Here is a 27981-nt window from a genome sequence, read left to right on the forward strand (position 1 = left end):
TCCCAAGTGTGATACTGCCATTAATGACATCATTTTCCAAGACGGCGGACGTCTCTCGGTAAACTGCTAGAGCCTTCCTTCCATTTACACAGTAGTAGCGTTCCTGGGAAGCGTGGTGGCTATTAAAACCATGCTGGTGTTTGTGTTTGTGTGAAAAAAAGAGTTAGGACCTATGCTCAGATAATGAAAAATAAGTTCTCACCTGTGCCAGTAGTGGGGCTTTTCAAATCTTGAGGGACACAAGACAACTCTTTGCTCCGCAGGCCTGTCTCATACTGGCCCCCAAAGCCAGGAGGATGTGAGACTTCCTCATTTCCATCCCCGCAACCCCTGCAATCCTTGTGAAAACCAAAAGCACCGTCACCAGGAAAACATCCTCTAAGGATGTGCTATCCCCTTTGAGAAACACTTCCTTGAAGTCACAACTCTTAGGAGAACTCCAGGTCTTTTGGTCACTCTTTGGGTTACTACAGCGTTACTCTGTCCCCTGTCACCCAGCTGGACATCAAAGGGTCAGCAGCAGGCAAGTGGTGGGGCCTGAGAAGAACTGCTGACAGTGATGACGGCTCTGGAAAGAACAGACCTGCTCCTGGGGAGTGAGAGGCTGAACCCCAGGCAGTAGGTGACACTCTGGCTCCAAAGAGCACACAGTACTGGCCACAGGAGGGAACTCGGCCAGCAGGTGATGGGGACAGAGAGAGGCCCTGCACGTGAGAACAGGAGGGTGAGCTGCAGCCACAGGAAAGCATGGGGCATACAAGCAGCCGCAAGGCACCCACAGACGAAGTCCCAGTTGTAGGAGAATCACAGCCTAAGGACACTTCCAGAATTTCAGAGAGAAAGAGGAATAATGGATGGAATAGAGAGCACTGGTTAAGAACCTGGGCTTTGGGATCAGACGAGTTCAAGTCCCAGCTTTGCCACCGCTGCCAAGTGTGACTTTGGACCAGCTGCTTAACTTCTCTTTGACTCTGTCTCCTCGTCTGTAAAATGGGCACTAATGGCAGTGGGGATCAGATGGGATCAGAGGGAAGGTGCTGAGCGTGCCGCCCGGTGGCCTGCTGCAGAGCAGGACTCTGTCTCGTTTGCTCCCCTTTATACCCAGAGAACCTGACACGCAGGAGCCACACTTCAGCCCTGGTCGAGTGACCCGGCTCGGAAGGCCGTGTGAAAGGCAGCCACTCTCACCGTTATGAAGGGACCAGGTACTGAGGCTAGGGTAGGATGTGGGGACTTGGTTCTTTACTGGGACACCGGATCACAGGCAGTACAAGAAGAGGAAACCAGATCACCCGGGTGACTGAAGCTGGGCTCCCAAAATCTCTGAGTGAGGACAGCCCTGGTCTCGGCACTCAGGGGCTGCCAAGCTCCCAGGAGAAAGTCCTGCAGCCCCACCATGGGACCAGACGGCCACGGGGCGCTGCGAAGCACGGGAAGGAGGCCTGAGCCAGACCTGGAAGAGCGCGCTGGCCTGCAGACCTGCGACCCCACGACAGGTCCTCCCGCCTGGGAACTGTACACATCAAAACTAAACGGTGCCGTGCAAAGTGAGAGCAAAGTAGGCCAGCCCTGGCTCCTTCCCCCGCACCGGCTCCAGGTCACGTCACTCTCCCTTCTGCGTTCTGGGCTCCAGCCACACTGGTCATTTCCTTGTTTCTCGAAAATGCTAAACTTCCCCACCCACGTCCCCACCAGTCACTCTTCGCCCGGCTGATTTCTTCTCACCCTTCAAGTCTTGGTTGAAACATCACTTCCTGGGAGAGGCTTCCCCCGAACCCCTGGACCAGGTACAGTGTCCCTCTTCTTTATATTTATCCTTGCCCCTTCTGGCCTTTTCCTTCTTAGTATCTATTGCAATGACAGTTATTGTGGGTGCAAGAATCTTCTCAGTGTTCATCTCTCCCACTGGACTGGACCCTCCTGAGAGCAGACACCACATCAAGTCCATTACCCCACATCCTGTGGTATGCAGCCTACTCCTGGTGCATGGTTAGTACTCAGTAGATGTCAGGAGAAAAGAGAGGAGACCCTGAAACTCAGAGCGGGGTTACTGGGTTTGTCCTGAAAGATAATCAGATCCATAGAGAAACTCAACTCTTAAGAAAGCCAGGCCACTGGCATTTCCGATTGAATATTCATCTTGCAGCAACTTGTCACCCTATGTCGAGGCCTAGCGCACAGCAAAGATGAATGGCGTCCTCTCCTCTCAAACACAAGTGGCTATGGCAGAAAATACTTGGGTTTGTGTCCCCTTCTCCCTGCTGTCCAGCAGGGCACCCTGAGTGATGTCGGGTGTACCATCCCTTTGATCTTGCTGGTGAGAAAATACGTTCAGGACTATGTCCCAGGCAGAAATGAAAGCTGGAACGATATTCAATAACCTGTGATAAACCATAATGGAAAAGTATATGAAAAAGAATGTATATATATGTATGTATAACAGAGTCACTTTGTTGTACAGCAGTAATTAACACGACATTGTAATTCAAATATACTTCAATAAAAAATAAATTGAAAAAGAAAAGCTGAGAAAACAGATTCTTTCCTTGTGTCCTCTACCATCCCGCCACCACCGTGCAGATCTCTGCCAGCTAAAATCTGCTGAACAAGATACCTGAGCACCTTTTCTGGCCCGTGGGCGAGAAACTGTAGTTCATTTATAGAGATCACTTCATGCTTCATTCTTTGTTTTCCTTTCTGTATCATCACTAATGGGAAGCTCAGATCCTTTTAGGGGCTTACAGAGTACAGGCAGAGAACAGTTGGTCCTAGAAGCCCAGCTTTCTCTGAAGGCAGAGAAATGGCAATTTCCCAGCATCTCTCTTCTGATAGTTAATTATCACCTCCAATTGCCGAGCCCTCATTCTGAACCAACCAGCATGCTCTCAACTGCTTTACATAAATGATCCTACTTAATCCTTCCAGCCCCTCTATGGAACACGTGCTATTGATATTACCCTCTCCATTTTCCAGATGAGGAAAACTGAGGCCTAGAAAGTTGAAGTAACCTCCCGACTCACAGGACCAGCAAGAGGTGACAGTGGCGTCAGATCCAGGTCGCTTTGCCCGCAAAGCTTGAGCTCTTAAGCGCTGCACTTTATTGCAAGAATGCTTGCAACTTGGGGAGGGGGAAGGCTAAGTTGGGACGAAGTGAGAGAGTGGCGTGGACATATATACACTACTAAACGTAAAATAGATAGCTTGTGGGAAGCAGCCGCAAAGCACACGGAGATCAGCTCAGTGTTTTGTGACCACCTAGAGGGGTGGGATAGGGAGGGTGGGAGGGAGGGAGACGCAAGCGGGAAGAGGTATGGGGATATATGTATATGTATAGCTGACTCACTTTGTTATACAGCAGAAACTAACACACCATTGTAAAGCAATTATACTCCAATAAAGATGTTTAAAAAAAAAAGGAATCCTTGCAACTTACAAGGTACTTTGATTGTTCAATCACCTAGTTAATGAAACAACAGTAGCACCAGCACCAATGAGAATAATCATAGGTAAGTGTTCAGGTATTTTCATTACTGTCATTATGTTATGATCCCTGATTTAGAAATATTGTCTTGAAGCAGAGGAGAGGCCATCCCTCCGAAGATTCCTTACTCTTTGGCCTTTGCCCGGGGTCTGGTCACAGAAGCAGCTGTGTGTGTGACTCGGGCATCTGTCAGCTGAGGTGGCCGTTGCCCAATTGCTCGGATCCCCCTGGGTCAAGGGTGCCCCATCACATGGGCCCCAGACAAGCACCCAAGTGGGATTTGAGATGCACCCATGAAGGTGACAAACCCCGGCTTCTATTACCGGCTCCTAGAACTAAGCTGTTTCCCCACATAGGGTCCTCTTATGATTCATGCAAAGTGAGGGTTGAGTGACAAGTTCACGTCTTCTTTAAATATGCCAACCTGAAGAGGCCTTGGGAAAATGGATGCGGCATTTTTAACAGCAGAAGACTCCTTTAGAAAACTTGCAGCTGTTTCAAAGAGGGGGCGATGTATGCATGTATATAGCTCAAAAGCCGCTTGCGAGGTCAAGCATAATCCTTTTTCTCATGATTTTTAAAATATGTCCATTGCTCTCTTACAAAGAAGCGGGTGGAAGGTCACTCCGGAGTGGGTGATGCTGAGATCAGCCGCTCATGTACGGGGGGCAGGCGACTCACGGGTGGAGGGACCCCTGGGTGGGGAGACGCATTCCGCCCTGGGTTCAAATTCTGGCTCCGCCATTTAGCTATCTGTGCAACTTGGGACACGTTTTGTGTAACTTCTCCAAACTGCTATGGGATAGTCATAGCCACACCCACCTGGTAAACTTCTCAGGAGGATTTTAAAATAAAATCAACCTCCTCAGGTAAGCAGAGGAAGCAGGACGCAGCAGTTCAGAGCATTAAGTTTGCAACCAGACCTGAGATAAAAGCCCAGCTTGGCCACCTCTTTGCAACCTTGGACAGATCACTTTTAATTTCCCTGAGCTTCCATTTATGCATCCCTGGAAAAGCCACCCACCTTGGAGGGTTCGGAGTAAGAATTACGTGCAGTGGTACAAGCAGTATGCTTAACTCAGCGTCTGGCATTTAGGAGAGCCTCCATAAAGAGTAGTGTTATCTGTTAGGTATGGGCAGGACCAGAGCCTGGGCTTCTTTATGATCTGGCCGGAGGTTTGAAGTCAAATGTCCAGGCTTAACTCAGGGAGAAAACAAACTCAGGGCCGGCTAGGGGGTCCAACATGGAAGCAAGCCCAGTACACTGGTGGGTTCTTCCCCAGAGCCTCCTAAGAGCTGCCTACGCTGTTTCTCTACCTGGCCAACTGGATTCTTAAGTTTGGGCTTTTAGGACATTCATGAGTGGGTCTATCAGCAAAGGCTGAGGGCAGGGCTGAATTTTAAACTGATGTCAATTTTTACTTTAAGGGCCCTGAAGCTAATAAAAAATTTGTCCCTTGGGTTAAAAAGGGATCTTGGGTTGACGTCAGTAAGAGAGTTCGGCCATTAGCCAGTTTGATTACGGTTAGCTTATTTGTACAGGGCTCATCTTTGATTAACTGAAAGTGGGGATTCACTGCATCCTCCTCTGCTTTCCCCAAAGGACTTTTAAAACAAATTAATCCTGACCTTCCACTCTGTAATTGTACTTGATGGATAAACAGCCAGGCCAAGTAAGTAGGAATAAGTAGGACTTTGGAATCAGAGAAACCTATGTTTCTCTAATACCGCATTTCTTAGCTGTGAGACAGGACAAGAAAATCTAGGTTATAAATTTGATGTGAATGTTCAGTGAGATCAGACACTTAAGGCAGAATGGTTTTCCCTCTCACCTTATCGCACTCACCTCTGCCTTCCTGGAGCCTTGGGCAGCAGACACTGTTAGTTTTCTACCCAACTATGATTCCACACCCCCTCTGTCTTAGAAACAGGATCCCAGCTGGATTCATTCTCCTTTGAGTGGCCATGCCCTTTATTTTAGGGGACGGGAGTACTGAACCCCTGGATTTCCCTGGCAGTCCAGTGGTTAAGACCCTGCGCTTCCATTGCAGGGGGGACGGGTTTGATCCCTGTTCAGGAAGCTAAGATCCTGTGTGCCACATGGTGCGGCCGAAAAAAAAAAAGGAGTACTGGCCCCCCTAGGCAGTCCTAGGAAATAAATCTTGCTTCATTTAAGCCAGCCCTGGCTTTCTCAGGCCTCCTGCCAAGTGGGTAGTTTAGACAAGAGCACATGATACAATTCCGGATGATGAGATGGGGAAAATCTGCTGGGGAGCCTCTGGGGAGGTTTGCACTGTTTTGAGAAAAAGGATACGAGACAGATATATTTCCTTTTCTATCTCTGAGTGTTGTCATCTGTGTGCAATAGCTGAGAGAAGGCAGCCATCTTTGGACCATGAAGAGAGCCAGACTATGAGGTTAGGGCAATAAGCTGAGAACGGCAGGGCAGAAAGCAGAAGGAACCCGGGCGCTGCGTGATGGTGTTGGGCCAGTGAATGAAGCAAGCCAGCAACTCCGGGCTATTTGGGCCCCTTGCTATATAAGATAATAAATCTCCTCCTTGTTTTAGACCTTTCTGGCAGATGTTTGGTTATTTGCAGTCAAAAGTACCCCCATGCGGACCCCCTGATAACCTCATCAGGGTTGTTTGCAATTATTTGTATTCTCTCTTTCTGGGCCCATGATAAGATCACACTTCTTTACCTCCTTTGACATAAGATGTAAATATCTGGCTTGCTTTGGTGAGACGTGAGCAGAAGTGCTGTATGTCATTTCCAGGCAAAGGCTTGTATGTGCCAGTATGATTTTCCACATCCTCTTTACCTGTCTGAGCCATCAGGGAAATAGACAAGGCCACCATCCACTCGAATTCCCCAGTGATTATGATAAAGAGAGGTTGCTACAGCCAACATTATACACGTAGCATAAGAAATAAATTTGGTTGTGTTAAATCAATGACATTGAGGGGTGATGTTTGTTACTGCAGCACAATCTGGTCTTTCCTTACTGATACACATCTAACTGATACATTCAAATAATAGAATAGAGGCTCTGGCAGAGAAGGCAAGGGGAGGTATAAGAGATATACTAATGGAAGTTTAATCCTTGTGATGTGAAAAGCCTGATTTCTTTCTAGATAATTCACTCTAAGGCCAGACTACTGTACAGAATTCTTATCCCCTCCCCACACTGTCTTTAAGATTCACACCCCATCCATCATTAGAACTAAACAGAGAAGCCACAATAGAGATTCACTGAAAGAAAAGGCCAGACTTTTGGTGAAAGGAAGGGAGTAAAGAGACTGAATGGACCAGGGAGTCTGGAAGATGGAGAGGGGTAAAGAGAAGTTCAGGTGACAGGAAGGAAGGTCACAGTACCCTCCTGGAGTGTTGAGACTCAGACCTTGCATCTGCTCAAGTAGCTGGAAATTGATTGGCTAGAGTAGAGAAGTCACTCCTGGATTCCACTGTCCTGGTTTAGAACTAGCCCCTCAAACCCCAAGTAAACAAGCCTTCTAGTATGATATGTACAGTAAGGCCATTTACTTATGAATCGTGTGTTGGTTTGCTGGGGCTGGTGACTTAAACAACAAACTTTTCTTTTCTCAGGGTGCTGGAGGCTGGAAGTCCAAGATCAACGTGCCAGCAGGGTTGATTTCTTCTGAGGTCTATCTCCTTGCCTTGTAAGTGGCCACCTTCTCCCTGTGGGGATGTGGTCTTCCCTCTGTGTGTGTGTCTGTACCCTCATCTCCTCATCTTCTAAAGACATCAGTCATTTTGCATTCGGGCCCACCCATATGACCTCATTTTCCCTTCATCACCTCTTTCAAGGCCCTTGTCCAAATGCAGACACATTCTCAGGTACTGGGGCTTGGGACTTCATTATATGAATTTGGGGGGCGGGGAAGGGGCGACAGAATTTAGCCCATAAGAGATGGTGACATCCTTCCTTTTCACAATAAAGGTAACAGGGCAAAGAGTACATAGGTGAAGTGACTGGCACTCAGTCATTCCAATAAAAGGTAATTATTAATTCTGTTGGGTTGCTTTGCCCTTTGCAGGTTCATAAATTCCCCGAGGAATGATTAAAGCCCTATGTTCTTATGCTTCTTTGTGGCTTGCACAGCCCAACGTTGCATCATAAACATGATACTCAAAGATTACATGGCAGTGGTTAAGAGTGTGAGCTTTAAAGACAAAGAGGCTCAAGCTCAAATTCTGACTCTGCTCTTTCGTGGCTGGGTAACCTTGGGCAAGTCACCGAAATGTTCTAGGACTGTGTCCTCCTCCGTGTATTAGGTTTATTGTGCCTACTTATAATCGTTTCCCAGGACTGCTGCAACAAATTACCACACATGAGTGGCTTAAAACAACACACATGTTATTATCTTACAGTGGTAGAGGCCGGAAGTCCAAAATCAGTCTCACTGGGCTAAAATCAGCATGTCTGCAGGGCTGTGCTCCTACTAGGGGCTTTGCGGAAGAATCCATTCCTTACTTCTAGAGGCCACCTGCGTTCCTTGGTTTATGACCCTTCTCTGTCTTTCAACCTGGCGATTGCATCACTCTGACCTCTGCTTCTTTTATCACATGTTCTCTGATTCTGACTCTTCCATCTCACTCTTTGACATATAAAGACCTTTGTGATTACCATGGGATAATTCAGGATAAACTCCCATCACGAGATCACCTGATTAGCAACCTTAATTCCATCTGCAACCTTAATGCCTCTTTTTCATGTAACCCAACATATACACAGGTTCCAGGGAGTAGGACATGGACATCATTGGGAGCACATTATTTTCCCTACCTCTCAGAATTATTGTGAAAGCCAAATGAAATAATCTATGTAAAGGGTTTGGCACAGTGGGTAATCAATAAACAATGTTCGGGACTTCCCTGGTGTTCGAGTGGTTAAGACTTCACGCTTCCACTGCAGGGGGCGTGGGTTCAATCCCTGGTCGGAGAACTAAGATCCCGAGTGCCGCACGGTGTGGCCAAAAACAAAAAACCTTCGTCCACTTAACATACACCTGTATACTCAGAAAAAAAAAAAAAACCCTAAAATAGAAAAATAAAGTACTTAAAAATAAAGAGACAATGTTCTTTGCTTCCTAAGAACTCATTCTATGAAACTCCTTATTGTAGGTCAATATTATTTGCAAAACTATGGGTCTCTGCAAATGAGAGTTACTTTAAAATTCTGGCAGAATTTGTTTAGGTGTAGAGGTGTCCTGGATCATTGCATCTTTGAGGAGAAAGAGATGCTATAAATCATCAAAGCCAACTCTCTAATTTTACCAAAAAGTTAACTGGGACCTGAAGATTATAAGTGGTAGAACAAGAACTAACAGCTAGATTTACTGTATGACACACAAACTTAGTGTTTCATCACTAAGCACTATTTCAGTAGTTATCTTCTGCTTCTTTTCTCTGCATAATCCAGGAAGACGGGAACCTGGATGGCGGTCCAGATCTGTCAGCAAAATCATAATTTCTTGCATTTTTGTAGCACTGTTCTCCATGTGAAGTCAAAGAATCTTACACAGAACCTTCCTCTATGAATAAGGGACCTGACTGTTCATGAATAATGACCATTTGTTTTTTGGTCTGATTGGCCATTTTTCCTTTGGGTTCCACTCTTCATTCTATTCCATGGTAAACATACTCAGTCCATTGCCTGCACCCTCCTCCCAAGGGTGGCGCCATGGCCCAGGCTTGACCAATCAGAAGCTTCCCTGGGATTCTTGCCAGAACCATTGGAAAAGATCTCTTTCTTTCAGATTGCAATCTTGGGGCCATTGGCAGCCATCTCGTTTATTGTATAGAAAGAGAGAAGCATGATTAAATCATCTGGGCCCCTCAAAAAGCCAAAAGACCCTTATTTATAAGAGCTAAAATATATCTTTTTTTTCTTAAACCAGTTTCATTTGAATATCTGCAACTTGTATCTAAGAGTCCTCACCAATACAACTGGTAACAATGTAAAGCCTGACCTTTATCTTTGAATCTTTAATAGAAAATGGCTTATAAATTTGAAAGTTTCAGTTCTTAGTAAGTGATTTATGAAACAATACCAAAAGATTTAGGGAACCGTTTATTTTTAAAACTTGAAGTGTGGTAAACCTTGGTAAATTAAAAAACTATATATTTTTTCTCTAATTTTGAATTATGAAAAAATTTCAAATATACACAAAAACAGAATGGTAAAATGAACACTCATGTACCCAATACTCAGCTTCAGAAAGTATCAGCATTTGGCCAAACTTGTTGCTTCTATGGCCTACATTTTTTCCCACCTCTTTGAAGTATTTGAAAAGTAAAGAACTATATTCTGATGTGAATAAAGTCTCCTAAACTGTATGACCTGGGCATATGAATGTCCACATTCATATGCGCTTACCTTATGCACAGGGCAACCATCAAAGCCCATTTTCTTTCTTCTTTTTATGCAAGTAATTTATGTTCACTATGGCAATTTAGAATATACAGGCAGGCAGGAAGTAAACTAAAATCATTTATAATTCAATCACCTAGAGAGAGCTGTTATTACCATTTTGATGTATACGGACGCAGACTCTTTTCTCTGCACATATAATAACAGCAGCTATTATCTATTGAGAGCATCATCCATGCTAAGAATTAGGCTCAATGCTCTATGTAGGTCATTATTTCTTTTATCCTCACAATAACTCAATGGAGAAGTGACTTTCATTATCCTGATTTTCTAGTTTGGGAAACTGAGACACATCAAAATTAAGAATCTTGCTCACGATTACGCAGCTAATAAATAAATGATGGGGCTGGAACTGAATGAAGGTAGTCATTTTTATTATTTTAAAACTGAAAAAAACAGGATCATACTCTTTTGCATCTTGCTTTGTTTGCTCAAAAATATATCTTGAAGGTCTTTCCCCGTCATAAACCTATCATTTCTTTTTTTTTTTTTTTTTTTTTGCGGTACGCGGGCCTCTCACTGTTGTGGCCTCTCCCGTTGCGGAGCACAGGCTCCGGACGCGCAGACTCAGCGGCCATGGCTCACAGGCCCAGCCGCTCCGCGGCATGTGGGATCTTCCCGGACCGGGGCACGAACCCGTGTCCTCTGCATCGGCAGGCGGACTCTCAACTACTGAGCCACCAGGGAAGCCCTGGTTTATTTTTAAGAACTGCAGTGCATTCTAAGACATGGGTGGACTCCAAGTCACACAACCAAATGCTCATGTAGACATGTAGTCTGGTTTTCATTTTCCCACAGCATGGTACCCATAGTCCAGGATTGGCTTGGCCGTTTCCATGAACATCATGCCACCCGCCTGCCCCTACACCATGAGTTGTAGTTTCTAGGCATCCTGAACTGCAAGCCCTTTCCTGATAAGGCATGCCCTTTCCCATGGCTACAGCTTCTCTTCAAGTGCTTACATTTTTCCAATTCCAGGCATTCCCAATTCTTAAATGTCATCTGTCCCTTTTCCTGATTCCTGGCTGGGTGGCTAGCCACTTGGGGCGTCAACAGTATGTATGGCAAGGTGCCACGTCACTGCTATGTCTGGCACATTTGCTTATATGTGTTTCTAAGGTGCACGGCATTTCTTTTCTTTTCTTTTCTATTCTTTTCCTTTTTGGCCGCGCCATGCAGCGTATGGGGTTTTAGTTCCCTGATCAGGGATCGAACCCAGGCCCTCGCCAGTGAGAGCATAGAGTCCTAACTACTGGACTGCCAGGGAATTCCCATTCCTTATTCATCTTGGAAACCGCAGTGTCCGGCACTGTGCCTGAGACCTAGCTCAGCAATTGTTTGCTGAATTAAAGAAAAGAGAATTATTAGCAGTAACAACAGCAAGAGTGATAGCCACTTTCTGCTCAGCATCTACTCTATTCCAGGCACTGTGGCTAATTACCTTGTGTATATTATTTTGGTTACACACATCTGTACAAGGTATCATTATGTCCTTTTCTGGGTAAGGAAACTGGGTCTCCGAGAGCTCAATTAACTCACCCAAGATCGGCCAACTGATAAAGAAAAGAACTAGGGTTTGAGTTTAGTCCAGGTACGAAGTCCAAGCACTATCACCCTGGAGTCTTCTCACGACCCTAGGACACGTATCCATTCTTCAAAGAAATATTTACTGAGCACTTACCTGTGCTAGCCCTGGACATAACGCAACACACACACAAGCATCAGACCCACCTGGAGGGCACACTGAGAATGCAGATTTCTGGGCTCTGGAGATTCTGTTCAACCAGTCTGGAGTTGGGCCCAGAATCTGCATTTTCATAAGGCCCCAGGCAGGGCTGACATTCCACCAAGTAGGCACTGGTGTGGCCCCACGGGTTGTTAAAACACTGACACATTTCTGAACCACTTGGTAAGCAGACAACACCCCCAAAGGACCTGAGGGTAGGTGACCAACTGTCCTAGGTTTGCCTAGGAATGTCCCAGTTTCAACAATGAAAATTCCACATCCTGGGAAAAGCAGGCTGGTCACTGACCACATCTGAGTGTCCCCTGCCACCTCAGTTACCCCGATCTTTCCCAGATCCGCATGGTTCCGAAACCACAGGGTCGCTGGGTTGATGCCTGCCATAGGATGGGCCTCTCCAATTGTAAGTGCTGTCAGTTCTGACTTGCGGAGGTCCTCACCTTTTCTGGGGGTAAATATTTTGAACATCATCTCTGGCCCAAGTGATTCTGATGCAGGCAGTCCATGGACTACTCTGTAAGAAACACTAGTTCCGTCACCTGATACCAGACTAAGCACTGAGGAGATTTTTTCAAAACATAATACTAGAAACATTTATGGGCCAGGAGCCATGAGAACTTTACACAAAGTAACTCGTTTAATCCTCACTGCAAGGCTAAGAAGCAGATGCTCTCACTATCCCCATTTCACAGACGAGGAAACTGAGGCCCAAAGAGGTTGAGAAACTTGCCCAAGATGGCATAGCTAGTGAGGACCAGAGGCGGGGTTCGCACGCAGCTCAGCTCCAGAGCGCATGTGCCTGGCAAGCCAAGACAAACACTCCCGTCCAGCAGACCCAGGCTCTTTGTTAAGGTCAAAACCTCGGGAGACCCCATTCCTCTGCATACAACTGGCACCACTGTCTTGCTCTGAGCCCCCAGGGTCCAGAGTCGAACCACTGCCACACGTGAACAGGCTTCAGGCAACACTGAATCCTCCCTTCTGCTAATTGCTCTCCTAGAAGCCGTTTTCAGTTCTCACAGCAGCTCTCCTCCCATGGCAGCAAACTCTGAATATCAACCACATTTAGGAGCGAGGGCTGGAAGCATATGTCAGAGACAGAGAGAGGAACCAAGTGACAGCCTTTCTTCCGGGAAGGAGTGTGAGTTTTTTACAGGCAGGGCTGCTTTCTCAGCGAACTTCTCTTCATTTCTGAGTCCACCTGTTACCAGGCCAGATGGCCCCAGCTAGCCTTTTCTTTCACAGGCTTCAAATAGAATGCAACACCCTCTGAGATTCAACCAAATTCCACCCACTGACATGAGCCCCCTCTTTACCCAGGTGTTCTGGAAGTCTTGGAATTTGACACCTCCACAATCTGACATTTACGACTGGGAAGAGGAGGCCTGGAGTGGGTGCTCCGACTTTCACTGAGCCGTTCAATAAACCCTGAGTGGGCTATCACTGTGTACCAAGCATCGCGCCAGGTTTGTGGATACAGATGAACGAGGCAGCGATGGTGGCCGCCCCTTCGTGGAGCTTACAGCCCGGGGGCCAGCCAGAGGAATATCGTTCATTGTCATTGAGAGAGGTGCCCTGACGGAGAGATAAGTGTAAGTGTTTAGAAGTTAAGGTAAACATGCAACTAGAGATTCTCATACTAAGTGAAGTAAGTCACAAAGGGAAAGACAAATACCATATGATATCACTTACATGTGGAATCTAAAATATGACACATATGAACTTATCTATGAAACAGAAACAGAATCACAGACATAGAGAACAGACTGGTGGTTGCCAAAGGGGAGGGGCTTGGGGGAGGGATGGAGTGGGAGGTTGGGGTTAGCAGATGTAGGCTTTTATATATGGAATGGGTAAGAAGCAAGATCCTACTGTATGGCACAGAGAACCGTATTCAATATCCTATGATAAACCATGACGGAAAAGAACATTTTAAAAAAAGGATGTATATACGAATAACTGAATCACTTTGCCATACAGCAGTAAATAAACACAACATTGTAAATCAACTATACTTTAATAAAAAATTTTAAAATTTTTTTTAAAAAAAGAAGTAAGTGTAAGCTGTAAGTGAGGATGTTTATCAGAGGACTCTGACCTATTGGCCATCAGGGAGACCTCCATCCAAGAGGTGATGGGTAAAAGCCGCAACCGGAAGGAAAAAGAAGGCGCTGGTTCAAAACCGGGTCAGGGAGCAGGTATTACAAATTCAGGGGATGCATTTGCAAGAAAACCTGAAACCTATAAGAAACTGTCAGAGTCATGAGGGGCCAGAGGCACAGAGCAGCACCAGGGGGGAAGGCAGACACGCCAGTTTGTTGATCACAGTGAGAGATTTGGGTGTTCTCCAGAGAATAGGGAACAGGAGAATGACGCGGTTGGATCTGCACTTTTAAAAGACTCTTCTGTGGAGTTCTCTGGCGGTCCACTGTTTAGGACTCTGGACTTCCACTGCAGGGGGCACGTGTTCGATTCCTGGTTGGGGAACAAAGATCCCGCAAGCCACGCGGTGTGGCCAAAATAAATAAATAAATGAACCATTTGAATTGGAAAGACTTCTAAATTGTTAAGGGGGGAACAAAAGGAATAAAAGACTTCTGGCTCCAGCTAATCAGTAGCAGAGGCAGAGCTGGGCCTCCAATTCAGGTCCCTTGTCTCCCTGTCCTGTGTTCTTTTTCACCAGCCTCAGAACATGAGCCCTGCTCTCAGCATTTGTGTTGGAAGAACCCTGTTCCATTTGTATCCAAACTCTGTCACCCACTTCCTCAACTTCTGCATCATCCGAGGTGAAGGAGAGCTCAAAACCCAGGCCTGGACTTCCCCAGTGGTGCAGTGGTTAAGAATCCGCCTGCCAATGCAGGGCACACGGGTTCGAGCCCTGGTCCGGGAAGATCCCGCATGCCACGGGGCAACTAAGCCCGTGTGCCACAACTACTGAGCCTGCGTCCTAGAGCCCACGAGCCACAACTACTGAGCCTGCGCTCTAGAGCCCGCATGCCCCAACTACTGAGCCCATATGCCTAGAGCCCATGCTCCGCAACCAGAGTAGCCCCCGCCCACCGCAACTAGAGAAAGCCTACACACAGCAACGAAGACGCAACGCAGCCAAAAAATAAATAAATAAATATTCAATTTTTTTAAAAAAAAAACAATGTAGGCCTACACAGATGCTGAGTCAGACCCAGCTCTTATTTCTAGCTGTGTGCTCTTGGGAAAGTTAATGAACATCTTTGGGCCTCAAGTTTCTCATCTGCAAAATGACAATAAAAGTCCACCTCAGATCATTGTGACGATTTTGTTTTTTTTGGCCGTGCTGCATGGCACGTGGGATCTTAGTTCCCCGACCTGGGATCAAACCCGAGCCCCTTGAATTGGAAGCACGGAGTCTTAACCACTGGACTGCCAGCGAAGTCCCTGTGGTGACCATTTTAAAAGATAATGCATGTAATGCATTATAATGCATGCAATGCATTGTGTATGACCTATGACCTCAAATCAATACCCAGTAAATAGGAACTCTTCACTGGAACTCCCTTCTCCATGGGGGAATCCAAAGACTTTTGCTAAAGTTTTCAGTCAGTGCACGTTTTCTTTTCTTTCTTTTTTTTTTTTCATACACATTTTCTCAAGGTCTTCCAAGCCGGAAGGGGCCACCTCTTTTTGTTACCTTTAGTCTGGTAAAGCTCATACCTGCCCTGGCTATAGGGAGGACCACGTAACCCAGGCCTGGCCAATCCCAGCACTCCATCTCCATCAAGGGGTGGGCTATTTATTTATTTGGTTGCGCTGGGTCTTAGTTGTGGCAGGTGGGCTCCTTAGTTGCGGCCCACAGACTCCTTAGCTGTGGCATGAGAACTCTTAGTTGTGGCATGCATGTGGGATCTAGTTGCCTGACCAGGGATCCTATCCGGGCCCCCTGCATTTGAGTCTTAATCACTGCGCCACAAAGGAAGTCCCTGGGCTATTGATTTAAAGGGGTCAATTATAATCCTTGCCTGAGATCAAATACACAGACGCTGTGAACAAGGCGTTCTCTCTTTCCCATGGCTGAGGCTGCTGCCAGCCATGCTCATGGAGGCCAACAGACAGGTGGGAATGAGAGCCCAGAGCCAGATGAACAGAGCCAGCACTTGGGCAGCAAGGAGTTCCAGGTCCTAGACCCTGAGGCCACCGTTGTCACAGCTCTCTTTTAGAGTTCTGCGAACTACCTGCATAGCCCTGCAAGTTTCTCGAGTCACTCATTCCCTGTCTTGCTTTAGCCAAGTTGAGAGGAGTTTGGACACTTGCAACCAAAAGAGCTCTGACAAACTGTGCAGTTGTCGGGGTCACAGGCAATTCTGAATCATCGACTTAGAGCCCTAAAGTTCAAAGAGGCCTCAAAGGTCATCCAGGACAATGGCTTAAAAAAAAAAAAAATACAACAACACACTTTGGTTGGAAGTAGCAAAATCTTCTTTTTAAATCTTCAGAAACCCAAACACATAATAACACAGATAAAAGAGGCAGCGCCATCGTGGCTGTGAGAGCGTGGGAAACCCTCAGCCCTGCCCACCACCTCCTGATGCTGTCCACTTCCCCTGCATCCACCTCAAAGGCAATGTCTGGTCCAACTTCCTACATCAGGAATCACCTTGACCACAACTCTGACACTTGGTCATCAAGCCTCAGTTGGACGCATTCACAACAGGCAGCTGACCAAGCCACGAGGCGGCCCACTTCCTTTGCAGACTTTTCTGATAGCAACAGAGTTCCTCATCTGCCTTGTGGTAACACCCACCCCCGACCCACGGGTCTGAGTCCTTGGGGGTGAAAAGGAGCTAAATAAATACACCTTTCTGATGGGTCCCCTTCCTGAAGACAATTTTCCTGTCCCACTTAGTTCCCAGCTTACACACTCTGTTTCCTCCTCATGGGAACTCACGTCCAGCTGGTGAGATGCCTAAAATAGGCACACTGCTGTACAAGGTGTGATTTAAGGAGGGACAGAAAGACAGACACTTACAGTTAGAGAAAGTGTTTATTAAAAAATAAAAAAAGAAAGAAAGAAAGAAAAAAAGAAAGACAAATACGTAGAGGTTTCTGACAGCCCCCTACTTCCTATGGGTACCATTTTGCCCAGGCTGGGGGACTGTGCTTAGGCCCATACACACCTCTTCTCCTTTCTCTTTTAGCCCTCACAACCAACCCATAAATTTAGGGATGATTTTTATCCCCATTTAAAATACGAGGCCCAGGGACTTCCCTGGAGGTCCAGTGGTTAAGACTCTGAGCTTCCACTGCAGGGGGTGCGGGTTTGATCCCTCCTGGTCGGGGAACTAAGATTCTACAGGCTGCGTGGCACAGCCAAAAAAAAAAAAGAGGACCAGAGGAATTAAAGTAACTGGCTCAAAGTCAAGAGCTAATATTTGGTGGGACTGGGATTTGAACTCAGATCTCACCTGACTCCAAAGCTGGGCCTTTAGGTATATTTCTATTAGAAGGCATAGCCCTCTATGCTACTGACCATCTAGCCCTGGAAGATAAGATACAGCAAAGGAAGGGTGACATCGATGCAGATACTTTTTTGCAGACTTTATATCACTGTGGTCAGGACACAAGGCAGACACCTCTTTGTAGGTAAGCCTCGGAGAAGCTTCTTTTTAAACACAGCACAGTCATTGCGTGTTAGAGATGAGTTAATCTGTTATTTGAGCGAGCAATCAAGGAAGACGTGGGTCTCTGGGGCTGGGATGATGAAGCATGACTGTCTGCGTGACCAAATTGATTACAGTTAACCCAGCTTCCCTTTTCTCTTGCCCGTCAAGTCTCTTTAATTAAGCTCTTTCCCAACAGAACCCCACTTCTGGGTGTCACTGTGCTGGAGGAAGAGGGTCTGGGGAGCAAAGAGGTGCGAGAACCAGTTCTGTCCACCTTGGAGCCTGTGGTGTCACCAGAAAGGGAACTTGGCCTCTGTTTCCTGCTTTCTAGCTTTAGGGTCGGTGTTCCACGGCTGCGTCTGATATTTTCTCAAAATGTGCCAACTGTGAACGGTAACAGTAATAATATTCCTGACGACTTTCACCGAGCAGTTGCTATAGGCACAGGCGCACACGGCATCTTGCACAATACCCACAGCGTGCCTCCCAGGCAGGTACTTCTGTGATCCTCGTTTAACAGACATGGTCACTGGGGTCTGAGGAAACTGGGTAACATACTGAGGATTCTTGCTCCAAGTCACCCATTTGTAAATGGCACGGTTGATACTTGAACTCTGGCAATCTGACCTAGAGCCCAGCTATACTGATATATTAAGTGATAAAAGCAGATATGAAAACAGTGTAGGATACCATGAAAAGGAACAAAGCATAGTTAAATGGACGAACCTCACAGTAATTATGCCGAGTAAAAGAAGCCAGATAAGCATGTACACACTGTATGATTTCACCGACATGATACATGGAATTGATGAAATTCTAGAAAATACAAACTGACAGTAACAGGAAGCAGGTCACTGGTTGCCAGTGGCTGGTGGCGGGGGCAGTGAGGCAGGAGGGAGGGATTGTAAAGGCGTGAGTAACCTTGGAGGATGATGGAATTCATTCTCTCGATTGTGGTGATGTTTCCCTAGGTGTATAGGAACGTCAAAAGTCATCAGGCTGTATACTTTAAGTGCGTGTGGTCTACTGTGCCTCAATTATATCTCAGTAAAGCTTAAAAAGCAGTATTGGGCATGGTTCTGGTTTGGTTTTTAAGGAAAAAAAAATAAAACATATATACCTATGTACATAGGTATACAGATATATTTATATATGATAGCGTGACTCAAAAGGTCCTGTGTGATCTGACCCATGACCCTTTCCTCAGCATCATTTCTCACCACCCACCCTTAACCCTCCACCCTGGGCAAAGAGTAGCACTCTCATTTCCTCCCTGGCCTCATTCAGTCTCTTACCCCACTGCCTTTCTCACCTGCTCTGTGCTCCCTCCGCCGGGTGGAAAACTGTCTCACCCTCCCCCATCTTTCCTTGGCTGACTCCTCTTGATCCTTCAGGTCTCACCTAAGATTCCCCTCCTTCCTCAGACCAAAGCACTTCCCTTTGGCACCTGGTACTGTAATCGTTTAATACCTCTTCTCTACTCTTACCTTGTAAGTTCCATGAAGGCGAGAGGCTGTCTGTATTCTGTTCCTGGAGGTGTTCCTAATACAGAGCACCAAGCCTGTTACACGGTAGGTATTCACTAGATATGTGTTTGGATGAAGGACCAGAATGATTTTTTCAAACCCTAGTAAACAAGCACTACTTCTGTATACTAACATATTATTAAGAAATAAACCACACGATTAATGTTCTCCAGTATGCAGGCCAGCGTAATGTTAAGAGCGACGACTGAAACAGCATGTCACGAAGTGGTTAAGAATATAAGATTTAGAGTCATTCAGAAGCGGTTCTACCAGTTGCCAGCTAAGTTATCTTGAGCAGGTTACGTTCTCTCTCTGAACCTCTACTTTCTTCTCTGTGTAATGGAGGTAGTGATATTCGGTCATTGTTAGGTAGTTTCAATCAGGTAATGCCCGGGGTGTGCTCAGTAGGGAACCAGCACACAGTAGGTGTGCTATTACTATTATTATCATTATGATGATGATTATTGCGCTGGTATTGTCGTTCAGATCAGTTGGGTATCAACCGTCAGCCAAAACCTCACATTTATCCGGCTCTCTTCTTTTTACCAAGCATTGCTCACATAGCATTAGTTGCCCCTTGCTGGAACCCAGCGAGGAGAGACACAGATGTTATTATTACCCGTTTTAAAGGAAGCTGACTTCTTCCCAGCTTCCCCTTCCGCCTCCCCTGCCCACCCCCCCACCCCGTGTCCTCTCTACGTCTGCATCTTTATTCCTATCCTGCCACTAGGTTCATCAGAACCATTGACCACCTAGAGGGCTGGGATAGGGAGGGTGGGAGGGAGGCTCAAGAGGGAGGGGATATGGGGACGTATGTATACGTAAAGCTGATCACTTTGTTATACAGCAGAAAGTAACACAACAATGGAAAGCAATTATACTCCAATAAAGATGTTAAAAAAAAAAAAAAGGAAGCCGAGGCCCAGAGAAGCGAAATGATTTTACCCAAATTGCACATAAGGCAAACAGTGGCACCAGGGGCCAATCCCAAAATGGTTCAGCCCCGTAAAAAGGGTACTTGCTGGGGTCTTGCCTGCTCCTTAGACATGAAAGTGACTGAAAGTCCCTGCCAGGTAGAACCCAGCCTCCTTTCCTCAAGTCCCCATCTCTGCCCCTCCAAAAACTCCCTCACCCAACAGAGGTACAACCCTCCCCCCTCCCCTTGTCCCTGCCCCAGCTCACACACACAACTTCTCCCTTTTTTCTCCCCCCTCACATTTTCTGCTCCTCTGTTTCCCAAGACTCCCCTCTCTCTGAGCTGCTCCTTTCCCACAATGATACTGAAATCTCATTTGATTAAGCAAAGCACTTTACCCTCCACCCCCGGTCAGGTACGACCTAAAGACCAGTGCTCAGCCATAGAAAGGCCCCCCTAAACCTGGCCCCTGCCTCATGTATCTCAGAGCAGGGAAGATAAATGAGAAGATTTGCTTCTGGCAAAGATTTGCTGGGAAGATTTGCTCTGTTTGCCTAGCACAAAAACTTGCTCGATGGTATGCTTAATTTTATTTTCTTCCTGACATTAAAAAAAAAAGATACATTTCACATAAAACCCTGGTTTCTGGGTTCTCTCTAAAAAAATGAGAAGATTGGATAACACAGCAGCAACAAGCCAAAGTAGAGTCATGGCAGCCCCTGTAGCCAGGCCAGACGGTTAGTCTGTGCCGGAATCCACGTTTGCGTGACTCGTCTGGCCTCTGGAAGAATTTGAGGCTGTAATCCCTGCGCTGGCCGTGTCACCCAACTGGCAGAGGTTTTACGTCAGTCCTCTTTCTTCCCTTCTCTGAGTGGAAAGACCCAGTTACAGACATTCATTTTTCCACTGATGTAAATTATACTACCACCCTAAATTAGATAGCAGAAACAGTTACATGCAGTTTGGTTTTCAGCATATTTTCCACCCCAATGCAAAAATGTTACATGGCATATTTAGAATATTTCCCCCTCTCACAGTAAAGGTTTTTTTATGACAACTGAAATTCCCATTATTCAACTATCTACCATGTGCTTTGAGATTTGGAGATGATTCTAGCTGATTCCAGAACTGGAGCTGAAGACGCGTAATTTCTGTTTTATGAGTAGCTTTCCGCAGTGTAAGTCCCTAGCATAATCTGATTTAATGCTCATTAACTGAATTGCTCTTTAGTTTACTGTTTGAAGTTCAACGCATATTTGCAAAGGCAGCTCAAGTTCCTTTTAAGCTCTGACACCATTTTCTTGCGCCTCTCCCAATTTGCAAATTAGCTGACCCTCAATTTCTTCCAAGCGCCTTTAGGCCCGAGCAGAGAGGACATGGTCGTAACTGTGTAAACTTTCTCTCTCACTGCTGACATTGAACAGCCACCTGACTTGTTTTCACTGAAGGAGTCCCCAGTAAGCACCACCTGAAAGGACAGAGCAAACCCCAGAGAAGTGCTTCTCAAAGTGTGGTCCCTGGGCCAGTAGCATCAGCGGCATTTGGGAGCTTGTTAGAAACGCACACTCTGAGCCCCACCCCAGAACTTTGGAATCCAGATCTGCATTTGAACAAGATCTCCAGCTGATTCATCAATAAAGAAAACAAGATAATTTCTTTAGTGAAAAGAACTGTGAAGTAAATAAAAGAGAAGGTGACATGACAGTGACTGCGAAGGGGCTCCTTAACACAGAGCAGCTGTTCTCGAAACTTTTGGTCTCAGGACCCAAATATACCCTTAAAGAGTGTTGAGGACCCTAATGAGCTTTGTTTATGTGGGTTATATCTATCAGTATTTGCCATATTAGAAACTAAAACTAATAATTTTTAAAAATATTGTTAATTCACTTTAAAATGATAAACGTTACCTATTAACATATATTTTATGAAAGTAGCTATATTTTCTAAAACCAAACGAATTAATAAGAAGACATAGAAGACATGGTTACACGCGTTTGCCAATCTCTTTAAATGTCTGCCTTAATAGAAGACGGCTGGATTCTCATATTGGCTCCTGCATTCAGTCTTTTGCAGCAGCATATGTCATGGGGACTTTGGAAAACTCCACCACACTTATGGGAGAGAAATAGTGAAAAAGGCAGATACCCCCTTAGTACTGTCATAAAAATACTTTTGACTTGGGGTACCCCTCCCCCCCCCACACACACACAGAGGGTCGGTCCCGGACCACACGTAGAACTGGTGATGTGATGTGATCTAGCGACGGAGGAAGGCCTCCCAGTGGGGTGGCGTGTATAAGCGTGATCTCAATGATAAGGAGTCCTTACGGGAAGACTTCTCACTTTAAACAGCATAGAGATTGTGCAGTGAAGGTGTCAGTGCGACTTCTGGTCCCGACTTGGCCCTAGACTAGCTGCAAAACTAACGACAGGTCCCTTGTCCTCTGTGTTGCGTGAGGAGGGTGGTCTCTAACATTGCAGCCCCCGCGCCCCGCCCCAGTAACCGGGAGGTCCCAGCGTGAACTTTAGAGCAACCCTCTAGTTTGCCCAGCAGAGGGCGATGGAGACCAGCCCCGGCTGGACCACCTCCACCCCGGAGGCCCTTCGGCGCCTCGCCACACAGACATAAGGTTCCCTCGTGATCCGGGCGGTTTCCTCGGCACCAGCTGGCACCAGGTATCTCGGGCAACCTGGGCCGTCCCCGGGGAGGGGCTGCGAGCCGCGAGAGCCCTTCACATCGCTCCAAACGTGCCCAGGTCGGGATGCTCGGATTCTCCCGAGAAGTCTGGGAAGAGCAGAGGGGAGGAACTGGTTTGGGCAAAGACACATTTTTTTCCCCCACTGGGCCTGTCGGTGAGGAACCACCCAGGAGCTGTTGACTCCTCACTGGGAAAACCGGGCGGGGCGGCCGGAAGGGAACAAGACGGAGCGCTGCGCCAGCTCTCCCCCGGGGCTGCCTGCCTGCGGGCGCGGGGCAGCGCTTGCATCAGCGCTGCCAGGGCCGGGGCAGGGGCCGCCCGCGACGTCAGCTGCCTTCCCAGAAGAATTCCACCGCCTGCGGCCAGGGGCCCGGCCCGTGTGGGGGCGGGGGCTTTTGGTTTCCGAGGATGACACCACTCGCTCGCTGCGTCTCCTCGCACGCACTCTGTTGTCATGGAGACGACAGCATCCTGGCAGCCTTGGTGAGGCCAACCAGCCCTCGAGAAGTGACCCGGAGCTCGGCCCACTCAGGAAACCACTGGCTCTAGGATGCCTGCCCGAGGAGACGGGGCCCCGTGTCCCGGATTCTCCCCTGGGGGAGCCCTAGTTGGGCCACCTTCCTCATTCTGCAGGATTATCAAGATCTCAAAGAACTCTCGCCAAGGGTCTTAGAAACAACCTTGCGGGGGGGGGGGAAGGGGGGAGGGGGCGGGAATCGAAGCCCAAAGAAGAGCCCTAAGACAGGACGTACCAGGCAGAACTGACTTTCAATCCTCTAAGGTTTTGCTTTTTTTCTTACCTTTCTTTCCATGGAGCATTTTCTTATGATTGTCTTCAAAAGATTCTCTGGCCTTAGCCACTTTCAGTGAAGGAATGTTTGTTTTAATTCGCCTCGGCAAGTTTGTATTGAGCACTTAGAACGTGCCAGGCAAAGAGAGTGGGGGGGGGTGATTGTAATAATAATGCTAGCCAGCGTGCCTTTAACACGTTCAACCGTGCACACAGGTGAACTCAATCTTCCCTACACCCTTAGGGGGTAGGTAGGTCTTGTCCCATTCTAGAAAAAACGAACTCAGATTATCCAGTCAATCTGAAACCAGCTTGGAAGTGAAATCAGATCTGAGCCCTAAACCAGAGATCTTAACCATCACCGAGCAGCCTCTCAAAACATCAGTTAAAATGGTGGCTATGACCTTTAGTCTCTGGAACCGATGCATTTTTACTGCACTGAGGCCATGTATTTAATCTTTATGTGTAAATAATAATTGAGAAGGTCACGACAAAAATAATCCTAAAGAAGGAATAAGAATTATATAATAATAATGTAAACTGAATACCCGCCATATGCCAGGCCCCCTCTACAATCGTTACCACATTTGATACAACAACTCTCCGAAGTCAGTTCTATTACTTTGGTCCCCACTTTGCAGTCAAGGAAACTGAGACACAAAGAGGTGAAGTAACTTGTCCATATCCCACAGCTGGTAGATTAACACATAGTAATTAACAGAATCGTGTGCTGATCCATTGTAGGCATTCAGTATAATCGCACTCTGCTTAGGAGAGAATGGAGAGAGGACAGGATATACAAACACCTCAAGAGAACCTCATTCATTTGGACCATTTCCATCTAAGATATATTAAAATTTGAAAGCAGGCCAGAGTAGGGTTCCTTTTATCCCGGTGGGCGGGGTGAACATTGCTAAGCAAATAACATAAACAAGGTGAGGACATTTTTGTTTAACATCTTTATTGGAGGATAATTGCTTTACAACGTTGTGTTAGTTGCTGCTGTATCACAAAGTGAATCAGCTGTAGGTATACATATATCCCCAGATCCCCTCCCTCTTGAGTCTCCCTCCCTCCCACCCTCCCTACCCCACCCCTCTAGGTGGTCACAAAGCACCGAGCTGATCTCCCTGTGCTATGTGGCTGCTGCTTTTTGTAGGAAATGTTAGAATTTAGGAAGCACTTGCGTACCCAGGATCAAACTGCATCTTCACGACACTTCTGAGAAGTAGTCAGAACCGGTTACCTTAGCTCCAATTTACAGGTGAACTCTGAGGGGCTTTGCTGAGAAGACTTTTTAACTACTAAAGAAAACAAGTAGTCTTTAAATTTAGGACACGAAAGTAAACCACTCCCGAGAGACAAAAAGTGGAAGCAATCCAAACGTCCATTAACAGATGGATAAATAAAACGTAGTGTATACATACAATGGACTGTTATTCAACCTTAAGGAGGAATGAACGTCTGACGCAGGTGGCAACATGGGTGAACCCTGAGGACATTATGCTAAGTGAAATAATGCAGTCACAAAGGACAAATTTTGCATGATTCCACTTATATGAGGTACAGTAGACAAATTAGTAGAGATACAAAGATACGGAGGTTATCAGGGGCCGAGGGGAGGAGGCAGTGGGGAGTTACTGCTTCATGGGTATAGAGCTTTTATTTGGGACGGGAACAAGTTCTAGAAGTGGAGGATGATGATAGCTGCACAACACTGTGAATGTACTTAATGCCCCTGAATTGTATGCTTAAAAATGATTCAAATGATAAATTTCACGTTATGTATTTTTTATCACAAGGAAAAAAATTGTTTAAAAAAAGGAAACCTCCTTAGCACTCCCCATTCTTATGTGATTTTTTTCTTTTCAAAAGAGAATTCTCACGTGTTTATTAAAGCAGGAGTGGCTTAAACCCAGGCCCATTTAGCTTTGCAGGGGTTGCTACCTCCGCTTGAAAGTAAGAAAACGTCACACCTTTAAAAATAGCTCACTATTGTGTGTTTTCGCTAAATACAGGAGACTGGTATTCCCCTCAGGTATTCCAAATGAGCAAGGTCTGGCCGGTTTGGGACAGAAGCAGGGGTGAGTCACTGGCTTGGCAGGTGAGGTCATCATGGGGTGACGGTCTGCGTCAAGAGGGCCCCTCACCTCCCACATCTCTGATCTTCTCCCCTCATGGGTGGCCAGGTCAGCAGCCAGCTTGGCTGGAAGTCGAGCTGCTCCCGTGTGCTGTGCAGTGGGAGACATTCCTCTTTATGACTCAGTCCTTCAACACCCCAGTGGATGGGCACATAAAGCCTCTGGTAATTAAAGCCAGCTCCAAGGTCAAGACCCCGACTGCCAAGTCATGGTCTATAAGTAAAAGAGGGAAGACGTATATCCTTGGGAAGGGAGCAGAGAGAGCTTGTTTTCTGTTTGGTGGAATGCTAACTATCTAAGAAATGGTGGAATGGTTCTACTTATCTTGATTATCCTGATTAAGACAACTTAGGAGAGTGGCACACGGAAGGGGACAGTAAATATTTGCTGAACGATGCTACTTTGGAGGCGTTCAACTGCAAGGACAATCCCAAACTGCGAGCAGAAAAATATATATTCTTACTTAGCTTCCACCAACCTATTTTCTCACAGGGGGCCCGGAAAGGGGGCTTGATATATTTTCCTGGAATTGACACAGGTTTCATGCAGACGACTATGGTATTGACACAAAGAATCATGATGTTTATGCAGGTAACTAAGTTATTAATAAGTGGTAATATGAAGGGACTTTCTTGGACACGTTTGTACACTCATCTAGCAACCATTAGCAGAGGTGCCACGTATGTACATAAGATGAAAGAGAAAGTTTTTGATTTATCTGAGTTGCCTTTTTCCTCTTTCACCTGTACACTGTGGAGTCAATCTGGTATGGTTGAAGGTACATGGGCCTTAGCATCAGACAAGCCTTGCATTAGTCAGTCAGGGACTCTTGGTTGAACTGGGTTCAAGTCAGCTAGAGGGGGAGAAATTCAGGGGATGGCTTCAGGCACAGCTGTATCCAGGTGCCCAAATGATAATGTTATTCTGTATCTCTCAACTTCGCCTTCGTGGGCCCACGAGGTGCCCAAGAATCTTCCCAGTAGCTCTGGGCTTACATTCGCCCGGCATAACAACATCATTAGAAAGAAATCTCTCCCATCGTGAATATCTCACAGACTGAGAACCTCACAGTCTGCGAAAGAGGTGGAAGCCATTTCTAGAATGAAATGGAATGGTTGCCGGGCAGGCAAAAACTGTGGGTGTCCACTCCCTGTGTGCAAATGTCTGCCTATGGGAGAGAGGGTTTACAGTTCAGGTGTTACTTTCCTGGGTTTGTCTGTGAGTCAGTCCTGTGTGGTGAAACGTGTGTGCTCTGGACTCAGTGGACCAGAGTCGAAACTGGCTCTTCACTCACTGTGTGGTCTCCAGCAACTCACTTAGCAGTAATCATGCTAATAACTACCATGTTTTGAAGGTGAGACATGTGGTAGGCATTAGGTCTATTGGCTCATCGACTCAACAGCTCTGCAGAGCAGTTAATATTGCCCCGTCTTAGAAATGAGGAAGTTGAGGACCAGAGGCCATTTCCTACCGGTGGTCACTAAGCTAGTAGTGGGCACTGCAGCCTGGGGCACTCTGACTCCAAGTGGCCTCTTTGGGCCTCACTCTCCTGGCCTGAGATGGAGGAGTAAGAAGAAGAGGAAAAGTAATAGGAAGAGTAAAATGCCCGTCACATTAAGTATGCAGCGAATCTCGTTCTCTGCACCTGTTCTCCCCGTCTATTTTTTCCTTACTTCCTTTCTCTTTTTCTTTTTCTGGTCACTTCTTACGGTCATGGATTTTCCTTTCCTCCCTCCCTCTCTCTCTCTCTCTCTCTCTTTCTTTCTTTCTCTCTCTCTTCCTTCCTTTTTGCCTCTTTTTAAAGTCCTCACATGGTCCAGGGTGATATTTCTGAATCACAACAGGGGAGGGTAAACACTGGGCCTTTCTTCATTGTTGCAGCAGTCACTCTCTTACCTATGTCGCCCCTAGAGGAACCCACAGCTGTGAACCCCAGTGCAGCACCCGGGCCTGCCCAAGATCAGGTTCTAATTTACTTGGGAGGCAAAAATCTAGGCAAATGGGATTCCTTCCCTCGCCCCGCTCAAGCCTCTGTGCTCACTGATCTCTGCTTGAAAGTCTTACTCATTTGTTTGATCTGAATCCCCCCCCCGACCAAGGTGGCACAGGTGCAGGGCATCCTCTCTCACTGGGGCCCTGGCCTGACCTCGTTGTCACCCCCTGCCGCCTGCCTGCCCGGGGAGCCCGCCCAGAGGCCTGATGACAGGGACAGGAAGTAAGCACCACGCTAGATCAGCCTTAGGGCTTTGAGATAAGCTCCTTTAATTTGGACGTGTCCCGACTAGAAATCAGGAGGGATTGACATTCAGAGCAGGGAGCTGGGCTTTACCCAGATCCTGGGCAGGGGTGGGAGCCAGGTCCCCGGGGGCAGATGCAGAGCTGAGAGCTGGAATGTCACCTTCCTGAGGAAGGACAGGGACTGGGGGTGTGGGGGGACTTGGAAAACAGTGAACCTCTAGCTCCTCAATGAGCATGGCATGTAATGTTCTGGCCTTGGGAACAGGACGTCCACAGAGGTGACAGAGCTGACAAGCGCAGCCGCCATCCCCAGCACTCACACTCCCTCCTGACAGCTCGCTGCGTGTGTGCGACA

General features: G+C 46.8%; 1 protein-coding gene across 1 annotated transcript in view; it reads left to right on the top strand.

Annotated features, from left to right (window-relative positions):
- The first annotated feature begins 1396 nt into the window (after positions 1–1396).
- LOC115859116 (uncharacterized) overlaps positions 1397–27981 on the top strand; it is a 193978-nt gene continuing 167393 nt past the window's right edge. The window contains exons 1-2 of the mRNA XM_070046782.1: positions 1397–1547; positions 22313–22434. Coding sequence (XP_069902883.1) covers positions 1397–1547; positions 22313–22434 — 273 coding nt within the window. The remainder of the gene's footprint in view (positions 1548–22312; positions 22435–27981) is intronic.

This window comes from Globicephala melas, chromosome 11 (assembly GCF_963455315.2).
Source record: "Globicephala melas chromosome 11, mGloMel1.2, whole genome shotgun sequence".
Taxonomy (NCBI): domain Eukaryota; kingdom Metazoa; phylum Chordata; class Mammalia; order Artiodactyla; family Delphinidae; genus Globicephala; species Globicephala melas.